Source organism: Melanerpes formicivorus, unplaced genomic scaffold (assembly GCF_026170545.1).
Source record: "Melanerpes formicivorus ecotype bairdi unplaced genomic scaffold, bMelFor1.0.p_v2 SCAF_2, whole genome shotgun sequence".
Lineage (NCBI taxonomy): Eukaryota > Metazoa > Chordata > Aves > Piciformes > Picidae > Melanerpes > Melanerpes formicivorus.
In genome coordinates, this window is record NW_027142354.1 from 27,390,097 (window position 1) to 27,408,999 (window position 18,903).

At 38.4% G+C, this 18,903-nt stretch overlaps 1 protein-coding gene and 1 non-coding gene across 2 annotated transcripts in view; one reads left to right on the top strand and one right to left on the bottom strand.

The window, feature by feature from the left end:
- The window catches only part of DISC1 (DISC1 scaffold protein), a 230,231-nt gene that overhangs the window by 116,327 nt on the left and 95,001 nt on the right, over positions 1 to 18,903 (top strand). The window contains exon 9 of the mRNA XM_068147069.1: positions 3,941 to 4,129. Within this exon, the coding sequence (XP_068003170.1) occupies positions 3,941 to 4,129 (189 nt within the window). The remainder of the gene's footprint in view (positions 1 to 3,940; positions 4,130 to 18,903) is intronic.
- On the bottom strand, positions 1,751 to 1,854 carry LOC137454049 (U6 spliceosomal RNA). Its single transcript, XR_010990527.1, has one exon. It is a non-coding gene; the product is annotated as a U6 spliceosomal RNA (small nuclear RNA).

Consider the following 18,903-nt stretch of genomic DNA (forward strand, 5'->3'; position numbering starts at 1 on the left):
AGAAGGAAGTGATTATGTAGGGAAGCTTGTGTGCACACATCCATGTTATTGAGTGACCATTGAGCCTTGGAGTCACTTTCAGCTGGTCATCCTTTATGATGTTCAAAGAATTATAGATGACTTGCAACAACCATTTATTGGCTAATGCACATAGTGAATTGCTGGGACTGAGGTTCTTCTGAGCTATAGTCAGTACAGGCACATGAGAGCATCTGGTGGCCCAGTAGCCACTATTGCTCCTTGGAACACGTTGTGGCATAGTACTGCTAAATTGTCATGTTCCAAACCTCTGCCTTTTTCTTCAGGGTTTTTGTGCCTTTTCTCATTGATAATTTTCACTTGAGCCTTGGAGTTGTTATTACTGATATAAAGTTTTATTGTTGTGTTTTTAAATTTTATTCTTGGGTTGCTCTGTGGGAGGAGGAAATTCTTCACCTACCGAGTCATCCATCATTGGAATGTGCTGCCCAGGGAAGTGGTTGAGTCATCGTCCCTGGAGGCGTTCAAGAGATTGGACGTGGCACTTGGTGCCATGGTCTAGTCATGGGGTCTGTGTTGATAGGTTGAACTCGATGATCCTCGAGATCCTTTCCAACCTAAGTTATACTGTGATACTGTGATACTAATTCAGTTTTGGTGCAAGAAGCTTTCTATAGGAGGGAATTGCTCCTTCTAAGGTATGTCTGTGGGATCTCTTGCCTTCTAAATGAATTTTCTTACTTTACCTTTCACAATCACATCAATCATTCAGTTGCATTGTGCTTCATGAAGGTGTTGGCACATGTTATTGCTGAAAAACAATAATTGTGATTCAGACAATGCTGGAATTCTATGAAATGTTTCAGGAGGTGGTAGAATGTCCCTCTTTTCAAAATGCAAGCACACTATCAGTGCTTACAAAGTCTTGTATTTCTGTCATGTTTTTTACTTCCTCTTTTTTTTCTTTTCCCTTTGTGAGCAGCTGAATGATATTTATTCCATTCAGCTTCTTTTCCGATGTTGGAATCAGTTTGTATTCTCATTAATCACAGGGTGGAGGATTTTCAGCCTTGCATCCCAGTGCCATTGATGAATACCATAGTGGTGAATACTCCAAGCTAAAATGTAAATTTTTACTTCCCTATTTATTATTAAAGATAATGTTAGTCTATGAAGAATTTGCTTATAGATAGCCATAAATAATGACCAGACTATTCTTAACTACATTGAAACTAGTGTCCAGTATGGATGCTTTACTGTTGGGCAAAATTGGCTCCTTCGCTTGTACTGCAATAAGCATAGTAGGGATGGGACATATCTCTGCTTTAAGAATGAATAATGGAAACTATGAGTGTATGTCATTTCTGGCCTAAATGTGACAAAAAGTGGGAGCAGAAAAGTTGTGGGCTATTAATGTTGTCTTGTATTTTGAAGGGAAAATATTTAACAGCTTAAATAATTGTTGGGTTTTACAAAATGGAACAGATTTCAAACCATATTTTTAGTTGCTGGCAAATGGCATCAAAATAATGATAAGTTAGTTTGAGGCTACTAAATGGGCAACAATCTGCCCAATTTACTCAAACCTGATGTTGAACTGTTACAATGAACGTGAGCCCCTGGCATGTAAGTACATATAGAGAAAAACTGCTTGATATGCAGAGACTATGTAGCTGTAGATAAGGTAAATATACTGTTTATGTTATGTATTTGCTTTGGCTGAACTGCAGTTAATTCTCAGAGCATCTTTCTAGTGCTGTGTTTTGCAGTAAAATTTAAAGAAGGCATCAGGAATTTGCATGTCTTCTTTGTGCAAGAGCCGTGCTGATCTCTGTATTATTCCAATTTTAGTATATGTGCTGCTGAAGCGAGCATTCTGCCCCGCTCAAAATGACTCTTCCTTCTGGTCACTCAATAGAGAAGACTCACAAGCTGACTATAACCTGGAAAATACATTCTCCAGAACCCCACAATGCCTAGGAAAGCCTGTGTCTCCTCCTTGCCAGATGGTGAAGACATGGTTACTATCTTGTTGACCATGTCCATAGGTACATGATGGCATCTATCCTGCCATTTTATTCTCAGGAACTGAATCACCTGTGCAGGTCTTTTGACCTTGCTTTTCCTTATGGTGAATCTGCCCTTCAGAAGAATCTGAATGATTGTTTTCTCCCTTCTCAAGCACTTCTTTTGCTGTGTCACCCCACACAATGGTGTCAGTGATGTACTGGAGATGTTCAGGGGCATCATCCTTCTCCAGTGCAGTTTGGATTGCTGTGACAAATAGTGGAACTATGCTTCCACTCCTGGGGCATTCAATTTCAAGTGTATTGCACACCCCTCCATGTGAAAGCAAACTCTGGCCTGCACTTTGCTGCCAACAGAATAGAGAACACATTGGCTGTGTCAGTTGTAGTGTACCACTTGGTTGCCTTCCACTCTAGCTCACACTGGAGCTCCAGTATGTCTGGTAGAGCAGCACTCAATGGTGGCTTCACTTTGTTCAGGCCACAATAGTCTGCTGTTCATCTCCGCCCCTTGGTAGCAGAGGATGGTTTTGATCCATCAACTTCTGGATTAAGAGCAGTTATATAACAGCTTCCTGTGTGGGGATCACTTAGACACACACCCACCCTCCCCAGTTTTTTTTTGTTTGTTTTTGGTGTGGTGTTTTTTTTTTTTTTTTTTTTTTTTTTTTTACTTTCAGACATTTCTGCTGTCATGAGGAGCTGCATAAAACAGTTTTATTTCGGCTTTTGAGTATGTATAAGATGCCCTTGTCAGATAGCCTCAATTCTGATATAAAATTCCCCTCTGGGAATTAAGATCCATTCTGTATATATGAAAGTTTCATATATAATACCATGCCTTTTTCTTTGTGGTCTTCTGAAATGTAAGAGAAGGCTCCAGATGCTCATGAAGGATCTCTTGCCTTCATGTTTTATTAAGGCTCTTGTGCTTTGCTGCATGGGATGAGTTCAGGTGCATAAAGATGCACTGTTTAATTGTAAATCTTGTTGCCTTAGAAGTATCTGAATAGCTTCCATTTTCCCACTGATTTTTGTCTTCCTTATCTTGATGCAGTGTTTTTCCTGTTTGGAAATGTAACAGATGAAGAGCATAAAGTTCATGTTGTTTCCCAATAAATGCACTGGTAGGATATGAGATTCTCGTGTTAGTAAAGTGTATTTCTAGTTATTTTGTTATATAATTATTTGTAAGACAGAGCCGAACATTAAAAAAAACTCCAGACCAGTGTGAGCTGATGATTCTGAGGTATTCTGTCCATCTCAAGTTTCATCCTTCAGGGAGAGACACAAATGGAGAGGTTTGACTTTTAAATATATTCTCGCAGAAGAACATATCCTGGTGGTCTTTGTACAGGGTGTATGCCATTTAAGAAACACAGCATGTCAATTATGAGCACTCTTCTGGTGCTTGTTATGAACAACAGTGAAGTGCTGATTTGTTCAAGGAGGAAATACTTCAGGGTCTAGCAGATTGATGGAATTTATTACAAAAGTCTTGAGAGGTCAGGTGTCCTCCAAAACAAGTAAATGGACTGACAGATCACACCGTGATGACTGATGAATGACATTTTCTGTGTGATTGATGTATGACATTTTCTGAAGTGTGGACCTTAAGAAAAAGTTTTCTCCAAAAATGTAAATGGCATCAATAATAATTTAAAAATAGTAATTCTGTGCACAGAAGGTTAAATGTGCTACAATTATGATTCTTTTTGTAGTAAGTTAATGCTTGCAAAACAGTTTTCTTGGGCTTCTTGTTTTTGATTTGTGGTTTTGTTTTGTTTTGTTCTTTCCCCCAAATCCATCATTCACTTGCTGTTGGGAGGTATAGTTGCTTCATTTCTTATTTGCTGTGTAACCTACTGATATTGCAAATGTCTGCTTCATTGTCTCTTTCCTTCCTCTTGCCCCTGACCCCACAAAACATGCAGGGAGTAACTTTGGCACTGCGAAGGATTTGACAGAAGAAATAAGATCATTAACATCTGAGAAGGAGGGGCTGCAAGGACTTCTCAATGAACTGTTGGTTCTGAGTGCCAGAAATGTCCAAAAATTAGAGAGAGTTAAAGATGATTACACCAGACTGAAACAAGAACTTGAACAAGGAGAGGCTGCCTTTGGTAAGTAGTTCACAGGCTGTTACAGCTTTTGCTCGGTCATGAGGATTCTACTGGGTTGGGTGAGCCATCCTGCATTTCACAAAACATACTGATTTTTATTTTTGAGGAATGCTTGGACAGAACCTAGATAAGCAATATGGTGGGTATGCTTTCAGGTGAGGGAGGTTGATGGGAAAAGGGATATCCCCATACTATACAGCTTTTAGAGATCTATTCTAGCCCAGTTTTCAAAAGCTTTCTTTTCTAAGCCCATTTTTGTGAGGATGATGATACTGTGCATTTATTCACATATCGCTGGGAAAGCTACTGATAAAACAGTAGTCATTCCTAGACTTGGCTTATCCTCTTTTCTGCTGTACCCTCTCCCAAACTTAAGCAGATAAAGTGGTCTTGCTGCTTGATTGAATGAAAAGGTTGAAAACCATTTAATTGACAACAAATGTACAGTTACTGTAGGTACCTTCAAACAGCTAAGTATAAATGTGAGAGCTACTGTAAAGCTCTAGGGGTTCAAAATGTGTTTTTCATTTTCAGGATCTTATGTGTCAGGATCTCATGCTTCTGTTTTAGAAGTATATGAAGTTTCTTCATAGGCAAGAAGTATTTTAGAGATAAGTAGGTAATGGAATACATCTTAAACAATATATTGAAGATGCATAAAGGAATATATATATATATACACACACTCTACTAGATAAGAACTTTCTTAGAAACCAGGTGGTTAAAAATTTTAAATATTCTTCATACTAGTACATTGTTACCTAAGCTGTGTCATTCAAACCCGCATCAGGCAATACTTCCTCACTGCTTGGATTTGCATGTGAGTTGAAGAGGATTCTGACCTCCCAATGTTAGTCCTTTGTTTCCAGGACAATTGAACTTCCTATAATACACACAGGGCTTCTCATTTGTGTTTTTCTTCAGGGTTTTAAGTAAAACCTATGCAAGACTTGCTTATGCAACAGAATTGGTTGCAATTCTTTAGGTTCTTTTTTTCCCTCATTGCATTTATATAGCTGTAATGAGGTGTCTTCTTGACCTGACCTCTTCTGTCTTACAATTTATAACTATAAATTGTAAAACACTGGGTGTTTACTATGTGGATTGTTCTCTAGATATAAGGAAAAAATTATCCTTATGTAAAATAAAACTCCTTCAAGCATATATGGAAACTCACTTAGGTTGGCGAACACTAGCATGACTTTGGTACCAACACATTTAATTGAATAAAAGCCTTCTGATACTCACTGGAAAGCAGTAAACAGATTGTATCTGAAAGATGGCGTCTACTTTTATGAACCAGTTGTTATTGTGTATGGTACATTCATGGTTGGGGAATAAAGCATTTAAAAAAATTGGAGTATGATTTTATCACTATTTGTTTTTGTTGTTGTTCAAAAGAACTGGAGATAATTGTGTTGGCTTTGTGCTGTAAATGGTGTGACTTGGGTCAGGCTAGCTGACCTCCTGACTTACTGCACAACTTCAGGCTTTCTGGTTCATTTAAGCCAGTAAGATCCATGCTTCTGGTGAGATGAGTGGTTCTGCCTTTTCATCTTGCTGCTGCCCCATCCCACATGCCAGTGCAGTGCTGACCAGAAGCCTCATTCAAGCAGGGCACTGGCACAACTGTGGCACATGGTGGGAGCGGCAGCATAGGCATAAGAGATGCAGCACGGATGTGGGGCTGGTGATTGGGAATGTGTTGACCTGCTGACACTGATTTTTGGGAGTGTGTAGTATGGAAGGAAAATGTCTTCTCAAATGCTTCAGCATGAGCTAGTAGTGCAATATGGGCTCAGCTTGCTCATTGTTGTGGGTTAAGTTGGTGGGTGAGTGGGTGATCTCATTGCTTGGTGCAATCCATTCCTGGTTAGTTTGAGTTCTGTTCTGAGGGAAAGAAATCTGCTTCCTCCATCTAACTACTAACTGACAACATCAGTGTCCTCTAGCTTTTTTACAATGTCTGCTAGCTTAAATAGAAAAAGTTATCTGGGCTAGGCTGTCTGATCTGTGTCCTGGTGCACAGTAGAGATGTACCTGTAATTCCTCTTTGCAGTGCAGTTGTGCTAGGCATTATGAAATTGGCACCAACTGGAGCTGTTGTCTCCTCTCATTTTTACTTTTGTGTTGTTTCCGGGAAATAATCTTTCTCTTCATCAGGAGTTCTTCCTATTATGTTAACAGCACCTTTACACTGTCTGTGTGGGTATTCCTACACATAGCTATTTCTGTGTCATCTTTTGTGTCTATGAACTTCCTGAAAACTTACTTTGATTTTTTGTTTTGTTTGGTTTTACTGAAAATAATATGACTTTGTCTGGAAAAAAAATGCTAAAATATGTGTGTACATTTGCCTTTCTGTTGTGTATAAATTGATCACCTATTGTTGATTTCTCACAGCAATGCAGATACAAGGAAGCAGACATCAAGGGAAGAGACTTAATCACACAATAATCAGAGCTGGAATTTTAAATAGGACATATCATTAGCATGTTAATGAATTTTCTCACTTTGTGCCAGCTGCCCAAGTATAAAAGATATTGCAGATGTAGAGCAAAAATCAGGCTTGGCTTACTGTGCAGAGAGTTGTCAGTGCTCCTTGTAAAGATTTGACAAAAATCCCTTCATATTTTTAGAGATGCTTGGATAATGGAAGCATCGACAAGTGATGTTATTTGTTAGCATTTTAGGATGAATAGTAGTAATTTCTTCTGGGAGCATCATCAGCTCACTCTGTCATTTTAGAGACAGAAAAGCTAAGGACAGAGAGGTCATGTAATTTTACCTCAAATGGCGAAACCAAGTTTCCTGATTGCTTTAGCATCAATTATGATTGAATTAATTGCTTGCAATAAACAGATTTGACATCAAGTGATTCTCTGCCTGAGCTTTATGTTCTTCTAGGCTGTGGGTGTTTCTGTAGTCTAAGACATAGTCCTTCTGGGGAAAATCACTGAAGGTTTTGTGCCTTACCTTGAGCACATCTACCTTATAAAGTCAGATTCTATTATGGCAGAGCAGAATGCTTTGCAGCCCCAAACAACCAAACCTGTGTTCCAGACAAGTGATACTTAATTACTTGCCTGTCTGCCAAACTTGTGGATTGCATTTATAAATCCTAGCTTGGGTTGATTGGCATTTGTAACCTAGAGCTGGAAATGAAACCTAACCTCTTGTCTTGGTTTCCTCATTACCAGTACTGATGGGCAGGTTTTCCTGCCTCATTTGCTGAATTCCTCTTCTGGCTGCACTCAGCCATTTTCTGCCCCTATTAGACTTTGGGAAAGCATCTCCTGGTAAATAATGTATGTATGCACAACACTAGGGGGGACTGCATTTCACAATCTAATTGCTAGGTTGTGCTTGCCGAGCCATCTTAAGTAGAATTTCTATACCAAATTAATTTCTAGAGGAAATATAAAATAAATGCCATCATGTTAATCAAGAAAAGCTTTTAAACCTTTTTATATAAACTATTGTTTGGAGGCTAATACTTCAGTCTCTACTGTTTCAGCCATCGTTGAGTTTTATTGTCCTAGAAGTTGCTTGGAAAAGTCTTAAAGCTCTTACCAGCCTGCTTGTAGAGTGGAGCTTTGTGGAATTAAACAGATATATTTATTCAAAATGAATTAGGTGTAGCACTTTCTTTGGAAGTGGGACTTTTCCTTCACTTTCCATTCTTTCTCGTGTTTAATGCACAGAATATTTCTCATCTTTTTGTCCTGTAACAGAAGAGAAACTTATCTAAGTCAATGTTTAAAATTTTGCCTGAGAAAAATAAAAAACCCTTTTGGTGCAGCTACTCAAGAATAAAAAGCATTCAGAATGTGCTTTGATGAATAGCATATATTCGCCTAGTATCTTCACAGTCATTGTTCAAAAAGCTGCATATTCCGCTGTTATGGAGGATGCAATTAATTAGTTTAAAGTTTAATATCATGTGGACAGGAGAAACCATTAGTGGTGCTGCTTAAGGTAATACTGGCTTTGCATACTGAAATATTTATGAACAGCAGGTTCTGTGCTTCATATATAATTGTATAGGATGTGATTTACCAAACTGCTAATAGCCACTTACTGCATAGCATTTTCAGTCTCTTTGAAAGGCACATTTTTATTCTGACAGCTTTAACACTGATAGTTATATTATAGAGCACATGCAATGTGCTTCCCACTGGGAAACCTTTCTTTTTTCTTTTTTTTTTTTTTGTTCTCCCCCAAGTTTAAATATTTGTTTTTAATAACAGCCATTACACAAAAGCTTCTCTGTGTCTCTTCATTACTGATTTTTGTAATGTCTTGCAAAAATGTCTAAAGATTTTAATAATCTTTTAGCACTGCAAATTATTTCAGAAGTACCAACTCAGTATCTGCCTATGACAGATATGGCAAAAATTATTCCATATTTTACTTCACTATTTCTTTTTTTACTGGTAGTTTTAAATTTTTTACCAGTGTTGTATTTTTTTTGCACCAAATAGGTTATCCATATTGTTTTCACGGTTCATTCTGTGTCCGAGTAATTATCTGCTTCTATACTGAAAAGCTGAACCTTTTGATTGCTTCTGTTTAAATAAATCATTAAAAGAGAACCACACAGTGTGTAACAGATGGGCTTCCATGAGTAAGAAGCTGTTTGGAGTCTCATTGTGTGTCCACTTCTAATTTGTTCAAGGTCATTACATTCTGCATGACATACCTATATGAAATGCTTGTTGTCATTCAAGTGAGTGGTGAAATGGAATGCCTTATTGCTTCTGTCTATGACTGTCTCTATTTAAACAGTGATCTTCCCAGTTTTAGCCAGTGTTCACTCTATTTAGCTTTCTCAGAAAGTATAAACCCCTCAGTTGTGATGTAAGAATGAGACTAGCACTGCAGCTGGTAGCATCCTTTATTCTGAGCTGACATTCAACGGATGCTCCGAAGTAGCACTCAGCAGCCTTCTGTCAGGCAGCATGTAAAACCCAGGTCAACATACGGGGGAAAAAAAAATCCACACTAAAACAATACAAAAGAAAAAAAATCAAAACAAAACCCACAAAAAACCCCACAAGGAGCCCAACCTTGCAAAGCTCCTTTTGTGTTGTCATGGCCAAATACAGCATGAATAATTGCACTTTGCCCATCAGTATTCTCTGCTGTTTCATTTGAAAAATTGGTATTTCCCTGTTTGCTTGGACTTGTACTGTTATGCATATTGTGTGCTTGTCTGTGTTTCAATAATTGTGAGCATGATTCTAATGTTCTTTGGTCATTTTTAAAGCACTTGGAATCGCTCTGGTGAAGTATGCCATATACATCTCTTGGGCTTATAATTCTCTGACAGTAGTCACTACCTTTGGAATTTGTTACTGAGCTTTAAGGATCAAATTCAGACTGATGGCTTTCATTCAGTATCATGCTTCCACAAAATCTATATAAACTAAGTAAAACATTCTTTTAGTAACATCTCTGTTAAATAATATCAAATTATAAGCAGTTGAGGATTTTCTTGTGTTATGGAATTGCCTTTTTTTGATAAATATTTTCTGTAGAATTTGGTAACAGTCTGCTAAGAATTTCCTGTAACTAAAAGGTGTAAAACATTTTTATTTTAGACATTGGTTTTTTTGTCAGGACTGAAAAGATTGGAACCCAATCTGTTTCGCATAATTAAGGTTAGCCATATGTCTTGAGTCACTTGCAATTGTGTTTCTTGCAATGGTGATAATACAGTTCATCTTGTCTGAGGTTGTTCATTTAAACATGCAAAATACTTTATGGTTTTAACTTGAAGGACAGAGGTTTAGTTTATATAAATGTAATGGAGGTATTAGATTTAATCTGGCCATTCTGCATAATTAGATGAAAATACCTGCAATGCAGGAAATCTGAAATATGTGTTCAAGCAATGTGAACTGACAGAACAGCTTGGTTTGAAGCCCATTGATATCAGTGGAGACCTTCTGATCAGGCCATTTCTTTGTTGATACTGAAAAGTGAACTTCTGCCTCTTTCTTCTGTGATGCAATGGTATGAGTTTTACTGAAATGTCTGGTATACCTGTATACTACTGTTTTATTTATGTATTTATTTATTTAAGACAGGAGTATAATCTAATTACACACAGAATGATAAACTGCTGAAATGATTCGCTGCTGGTTTGGAATTTATAGAGATAGTTATGCAGTAGGTGCAAGAAATATAGCTTGGTCTGGAGTGTTTGCTGGTCCTCTTCAAGGAAAATGATCTCATCTTTAACTAGAATAAAAAGTAAGGACATCAAGTTTTCCTGAGTTGTAGTGCCACAGAAATACAGAGTGGCTCTGCTGGAATCACAGAAGCTCAATCTTACAATGGAAAGTGTTACTGAACAAGTTTCTGCTGCAACGAGAGTGGGGCATGCAACCTCAGTGAGCAACCTCGAGCCCATCATGCAGCACAGATACTTTAATGTGCTGGTGTATGTACAAACAAGCAAGCAGAAACTTGTGGTAGTATGCCAGGCAACTTCTTTCTTTACGTCTGAAATGCTATCGCCAGCTATATATATATTGCATTCAACTTTGGGGCCATGTGTAATATTAAATTATTCCTGGTTTGTTATCTCTGCTCTAAGCTTCCTCATTACTCCATTTTTAGTGTTTCCACTGATTTAGTTGCAACAGGGTAAATATGAAGCAACACAGAAGAGTGAACCTGGAATAGATTTGGAAGTGTATACAACCAATTTTAGTAATTCTTCATTAGATTCTAATTCTGCAGCTGCATCTTCTGAGGTACTGGGCTCAGACTTGAACTTTCACTCTTTTTTTTCTTTTTCCTTTGGTTTGGTGGTGGTTGTTTCTGTTTGTTTTGGGTTTGGGTTTTTTTGGTAATGATTATAGGTAGTTTCATAAAGAATGAGAAGCTAAGATGCCAGAAATCTGGGATTAGAAAGGAAAGGAAAATAAATAAATAAATACTGTCTTCTGTTTATCAGGTAGATGGAACACATTCCTGTATGCAGTTCTATCTACTTCAGGATGACACTAGCCCTGGTGGTGACCATCAAACACTATTTTTCTTGTGATGGTGTTGTTGCATTATGGGCAAGATGCTGGTGTCTGCCTGTCTCAGAGTCCACGACTCTTACTGGAACTATTTGGCAAGATTAACGTTTGCCTGTTCTTTTTCCAGTGTGCAAATAAGGACTTGGACTGACACAGGTTCAGAAAGTTTAACCAAACATTGTTTAACATATTAAGGTGACAGAACAGATTTGGGATTGCCAGTGAAAGAGGCACTAACTGGAAGATTGAGCTCAAGCTAATAAATCCTGGGTAATATCTGACAAAGTCAGAGATTAAAACCTTTGCAGTAGCTATGTAACACAAATGTGGCAAAGTTCAGCTGCATATTGAAAGTGCAATTCTCACCAAGAATGGTGACCCTGTCTTGGGTGGAGGAACAGGAGCACAGCTCATTGACTATTCTCTTCTCTGTTTTTCCTTTCCCAACTGCTGATGCTGCTGGTCCATGCTACACCTGATCCTGCTGGTCAAAAAAAGGCTGTCTTATCTTCACAAGACTCCTTCTTTCAGCTGTTTGGCAGGTCAGCTTCACAGACCTTCGTTTAACGCAAATGCCAGCTGGTTGTAAATGACCTTGGTCTCAAAGCTACTAAATCAACTTGCATTCCTCTCCCATAGCAAGATAGGCAATTATACAGCTGACGTTTCTAGATCTCATGTTAAGAAAATTCTGGGGTTTGCAGAAAGATAAAATTGTGTATGGCTGAAGCTGTTGAGAGGCAGTCAGAGAGGTGGAACCTGTCTGAGGGTGGTGGGGTGCTCAGAAGAAGACCAACAAACAAAACTGCTGTTACACTTAGCAAATAGGATCAAATTACTTTTTCAAAAAAGGTCAATACTGCTTTCCTTGCCCCACAGATGAGGTAACTGAGACACTTGGGTAACTGATTATAGGATGCTTTGCCTCACTTTCTTTTGAGGATAAGATGTCTAAGGACTAGTGTCAGTTTGGTTTTGAGTAGTACTTCAGTGAAACCAATCAGTCAGTTATAATTCCAAAGATTCAGGCTTTCTGCAGGTTGAAGATAGATATAGCACAGTATTTCATAGTTTCATAGTTTCATAGTTTCATTCAGGGTTGGAAGGAACCACAAGGATCATCTAGTTCCAACCCCCCTGCCATGGGCAGGGACACCCCACACTAGATCAGGCTGGACAGAGCCTCATCCAGCCTGCTCTTAAAACACCCCCAGGGATGGGGCCTCGACCACCTCCCTGGACAACCCATTCCTGGGTTTCACCACTCTCATGGTGAAGAACCTCCTCCTCACATCTAGCCTGAATCTCCCCACCTCCAGCTTCATTCCATTTCCCCTAGTCTTATCACTACCTGAGATCCTGAGAAGTCCTTCCCCAGCCTTCCTGTAGGCCCCTTTCAGATACTGGAAGGCGACAATTAGGTCACCTCGGAGCCTTCTCTTCTGCAGACTGAACAGCCCCAACTCCTTCAGTCTGTCCTCATAGGAGAGGTGCTCCAGCCCTCTGATCATCCTTGTGATCATCCTTGTGATTTCATGTTCAGATGCTTTGGATTTTATTTAATTTTTTTAACCCTAAGCAAAAATTGTAGTTTTGGGTCATCTGGCGTCACTAATGTAAAATCAATGTCCTATAACAGGATTATACTGCAGCAGAATCAGAGAGTAAAGATATTGTTTAACTTTTTAGTTACATCTGAGAAAAAACCCAAAAAACAAACCAACCAAAGACCCAACCTGTATTTTGATTCAAAATCCAAAAAGGTTTCATATAAGAGTTTTGGCAGAGTTCTTGAGTTACAGTATACAAATCTAATTGTATCCTTGCATAAGTGCATGCAGTTTATAAGGAGTTTCATCTCCTTACATCAGTGGTAAATTCACCACAGTCAGCTAATGAAAGGCATTACCTTTCCTTTTTGCTTTGGTACTGACTGGCAATACTCAGGAACAGCACCTGGGAATAGGAACATCTAAGCAAAAGAAACTCCCCAGGTACAATTTCATTTGGAAAGCAAGATGTCCCTCATGCAATACAGTGATTTTTCCCCCAGATTTGTTCCTGTTTATTGTCAGATACAGAGTAGTTAGAACTGTCTGTCTTATTCTTTCTTGTTGCTGTTGCTTTAAGATTTTCTTTGAGGCATTTGCAATTACAGTAGCAAAGATGCAAGTTAAGTGAAGGTTTCTGTAATTGGGATATTGTAAAATAGGGATGTTAGCATCCTTGACTGGCTTTTCACTTAATAATTGTTTAGTTAAAATTGATTAAATGATTATCAGTTGTATAGCTTATGTGGCTCACCACAGGGTTCCACACATACTGCTGGCTTTGTACCCACAGGTATGCAGAAGTATAACCAAACCTGCAGTAATGGAAATTTTTTCTCAAACGATGGGAGAGGTATAATATCTGATAATACAACCAGAAAAACCTGAAAATGTAATCCCTTCCAAAACAGATGGATTGTATCCTCCAAATTATTTTAATGCTGTGTGCATTACCCCAAAGAAGGCTTTACAATAGAAAATCTCTTCCAATTCACACCTTTCACCAAGAGACGAAAGTGGAAATACAGAGAATTTACATGGAAGAAAGAAAGATTATTTGTTCTGTGATTCCCCAGAGAAAATGTATTTGCAGTTCTTGTGGTGTTTTGTTTTTTTTTTATTTTATCTTTTTCCTTTTTTTTTTTTTTCTCTCTAATCTATTTGTCTTTTTCTTTACTTCTATTAAAACCTAACGTTTCTTTGAGGCAATGGAAATCTTACTATTTAGAGCAGAGTTAAGTACCTTGTATCTGCTATGCAACAATTGAAAGTTTTCGTCCAAGAATTTTCTTCTTTCCTCTGTCCTTGGAGACATAAACTGGAGTGTGAAAGGCAGAAACCCAAGCAACTGCTAGTTCCTGGAGTGAGAAACTACAATTCTGTATCCTTCAGTTTGATTTCTTTTCTCACTAGAGCAGGAACAAAAGGAGTTTGCTCATGTTTCAGTTGATTTCTGCCAGTTTCCTTGTATGAGAAGCAGAGCCAATGACTGCTCCTGTTGCAATTAATGTTGTGAGGTCTGCGATCCACTGACTCAATACTTCAGCACAGGAGACAGAAGTAGCAGGATATAATATTAAACTGGGAATTTTGTCACCTAAAGTTGCACAGCATCTGTGGTCCATGTGCAGCAGGTGCTAGAGATTCGTATTTCCGATTACCTGCCAGGTTTCTACTGATAGGCTGAGATCTTTTACAAAATGTAAGAAATACATCAGACTGGGTATTTGAAATACTATTCTTTTGTTTGGTTTTGTTTGCTTTTGTTATTGTTGCTGTTGTATTCAAATTCTGGTTTGTTTCTTTATTGTAGTAGACAAAGATGTTGATGCTAACTGAAAATAAGATTCAGTCACCATATTTGTGGAATATGTTTGGTTTGATGTGCATTTGAAGACTTGGGTAAAGATAAACAGGCAGTGTTTGCCAAGCTGCATAAGATTAAACAGTTCATTACCTGTTGAAATTATCAGCTGGAAGACACATTGCATAATTTGAACTACAACCTTTATACCCTTTTGGCTGCATTATATTTCTTATCTAGTGAGGTGCATTGAAATATAATTAACAATGTGAGCTGGAAATGGCAGGGTGAAACTATGTGTAATTTTTGTGGCAATGATCCTGTATCTAAACCATAAGTCATAGTAACATTTTTTGATTTTTTTTCGTAGTTCCTGTATTTAGAAAATGGTATAGAAAAAAATGTGTTCTGTGCTAGAGGAGAGCAAATAGGCATCAGCCATGACTCCTGTGGGCTTGACTTACAGTCAAAACTTTGGAAATATTTCTGTTTCATATCTTTTTGGAATGCCATAGAGGCACTTAATGGTGGAATGAAGTCAGTACATTCAAAAATTGAAGAGAATTTGTAGAGCAGTCATGGGAGATTAAAGGGTTGAGAGACATGCCTAGTCATGGAAGGTTCAAGGTGCTTAGTACATCTGCTCAGCCTAATGAACAGAAGTCTGAGATCATTTGATGGCAGTCTGCAAACTGCCTGCTCAGAGACCAGAACTTGATAGTGGTAAGATCTTTATGATGATAGACAAAAGCAGAAGTCATCATTTCTAATAGCTAGCAATTGAAGCTTGACACCTTCAGATTAAAAAATGAGTAATTTGCCTTTTAACTGACAAGACTATTAGCTTTTGCCAGAGCTCAGCAAAAAATGTTGTAAATTCCCAGTAACTGTTTGGTAGTGGGGGTTTTTGTTTGTTTGTTTTGTCATTGCTTTTTGTTGGATTTTTTTTTTCTTCTTTTGGTCTAGATGGGTAGTTTTTGGATAACTGAATGCAGTTAATGCATTCAGTGCAGAATGTTATTATCATTTTCTGTTAGTGTTACAATTAACTGGTTCCTGCAGTAACTCATGGTTCTCTTCCTTCTTCCATTTTTCTTTCATTTAAGCTATCTTCCAATAAGTTTTTCAGTCTCTGCATGATTTATTGTGTGTCTTATGCTCTATCAAATTGTTTTCATACAATTCAATAAGTCATTGAAGTTCTGCTCATCTGAGCTCCTAATCAAGTGAAGCACAATTTCACACCTTTTCCAGGGCAGTGCACAATTCACGAAGACCACTCTCTCTGCCTGATTTCTTTATTATGAAAAGAAGCAGCCATGTCTGTTCTCTAACTTTTATATTTCCTCCAAGGCACAGTATGTAGGTGTTATCTTATTGTCATGCTGCTTGCATTTTGCTTCTCGTGGTGACCCCTGCTGAGGTTACTTACGTAGCGTGTGAGTGGATTGGTTAGGGAAATGGAGGCTGCAGGAGAACACAGAACACTCTGAAAGCATAGAGCATTTTACAAGCTGTCTGCCTGACCTTGAAAACTGATATTCACTGTCTAAATGGAGGATATGTTCACAGTTTTTCAGGATAAAGTACCAGGACACCAGGATCTTTTTCTGTGTTAAAATACTTTGTCATAGTGCTAAAATACTGAACTGCAGCTGAGAACCATCAGGGTATATACATTTCTTACTGCTGCTTCTATAGCCTCTCCCTAGGTAGGGTACCAGGCATTCTTTTATGCCTTTCAAAGAAGTATAAAGTATTCATAAAATCTGTATTTTCTAAAATATTATTGGGTCATGGGAGCTGTTGTAAAAGTCCTGAACCCCCAGTGTCTGCTGACTTTGACATTCCTCTATTTATTTATACCCTCTTTCTTGCATTAAATGGTCTGTGAAGTATGTGCTTTAATACTTCTCCATCTCTGATAAATGCCACACATCTCTCTGGGAGAAAAAAAGTTTTAACCTCTAAAACCTGGATAAGAAGTTGTTTACAATGTTTCCTTACTGCTTCTGTTATATTTACTTTAATTGTAAGACTTAAGCTTCCTAAGTCCAGTTGTCTTGTATTTTTTGCTTTATTTATGTTTTGCTTTTATCATTCTTAATCACTGTTCAAATCTTTTACATTCAGATATGCTATCCTGAGAAATTTCTTGAGGCTGTGTTTTACTGTTTGTGCAATGGAAACCAGCAGACACTAAGCAACCGTATTTCACTACTTTCTCCCAGCAGCAATGTGAACGTGTCTGAAATCCTCAAGGCGCAGGAGACTCATCTGTGTTAAGTAGTGCTCTATGCTGCCAGGTCCTCTTTCTGCCCTAGAACAGGTGGATGCTGTGATGAAATACCTTCACTCAAAATAATGCTCTCATTTGCTGTAAGGTGATCTGCTGTTGTTAATGATAACCCGGCTGGAAGCAGCATTGTGCAGCTCTTAGATGGACATAGACTGTTGTACAGTTTCCTTATTACAAACCTGCTATTTTTCTTACCATACACATTATCCCTTTTTGATGTAGTGCTTAAAGGGCTTGTGACTGGATGACTCTGACTTAGTTGTGCTATCACACATCCCAAATGTGTGTTTCCTTCAGTGGTGTTTTCCGGGTTCCCATCTGCTCTTTCACTTCTCTGTTAGAAAAAGGACTATGTTGAGCTGTGAAGAAGTACTAAGCTTGTTAAGGTAGTGTGTGATGATCCCACAGAGGAGTATTTCTCCTATGTTAAGCATCAGGGATCCCAGGATGACTTGACTTTGGAATGATTATTTCTTTCTTTCAGTCTTTACTTCCTGCACTGCTGAGGAGTAGAACTGGTGATAAATGTGTATACCTAAGATACTTCTGGAAATTACATTAACTGTAAAGTTTAAAAAGGCAAAAAGATATATTTCTGGAAACAACCTACCTAAAATGGTTGTTTAATCAAGAATTCTGCTTCAGTACATAGGGTATTCTTTGGGGAATAGTTTGAGTCTGAGTATTGTGAGTTTCAATGTTATAAAGTAGGTATAAAGCACAGTGATAGAAGAGTTGCAGTCTAAGAATAACTCTGTAATATGTAGTAGGAAAAGTTATTTGACTGTTTAGCAGTCAAAGGACACTAGCACGGGCAAAACTCATTTAGCTTTTGTTTCCCATTTCTATTTGTTGTAGTTTAAGGCTTTACCTGGAGTCTAAAAGCCCAGATGGTTACAGATTGAGATTCCTCCCCCTCTCCCTTTCCTTGTAAGGTAAAATGAATCAGGCAGGGGAAAGGAGAGGTAAGAATATGAAAGAAAATGGTCTGTAATTGATTTGGAAGTAAAAGATGTAATTAAAAAAATAATAATTATATCTATATCTCAGTACCATGGGAGGTTACAAAGGTATAGGGTAAGGATAAATAAAAACATATACAAAACCAGGCCCATCTGGCTTTGGATTCCCTGGATGCAAGTGGATTCAGTTCTTTAGAAAGCATGGATGCAGCATGGAGAGGAAAGTAGGCCCCACCAGGAAGCAGGAGCAGTAGGTAACCTCTCTAGAGCAGGCGAAGCAGGGAAAGAGCGAGAATCAAGGGGTCTTCTCCTTAAAGAGGCTTGCTGGACAGGAAAGGGGAGTGGAATAGGCTGCTTTGACCCAGGAAGACCCCTCTTCCTGGGATAGGGAAAACCAGATCATTCTCTCTGCCCACCTGGATCATGTTTCTTTTGTCTACCTGAGGGCTGGGTTCTGTTCAGCCCTCATCAAGGATGAGGGTAACCCAGCACAGTGTTGTAGGCAGTTGATTTCTTCACACGTTGTTTTTGATATTTCAGCACACTGTGAGTGACAGCAAGCTTTTTAACTCTTCCTAGCTTTAGAAATCACCATCCCCTCCTCCACCTCCGTGAAATGACAGTCTCTCTGTAGGTTTTCATAAGCATTCTTTAAAAGAGAGCTTAATCTGCCATAATTTATTTTATTACATTGAAATATGTTCTTGCTGTCTCCTTTGCTGAGGGTTATTGCTTCAACAATCACAGGCAAATCTGATTTACTGTAAACAGTTATAACAGCAGAGGAGGTATGTGGGCTGTAAATTGGTTGGGAAAATAAAGGGGCAATTTGCTAGCAGAGAGAAAGTCACATTACGTTAAACTGCTGCAGCATTCAGTGGATTCTTGTATCATCAGCTACACCACCTTAACTAAGTATTATGAGAAGCCTCATGCTTGTTCTTGGCACTTTGTGCCTGTGTTATCAGAGAGCATCCAGCACATGGCAAGGTATGGTACTGGCTCAGCTCAATTGTGACTGGTAACAAAACAGTTACAACGAAGGCAAAGGGCTGTTCCTCCTTCGTCCTGAGGGGGCAGCTGTGATTTGGATACTGAAAAATAATTTATATTTCACTTTGT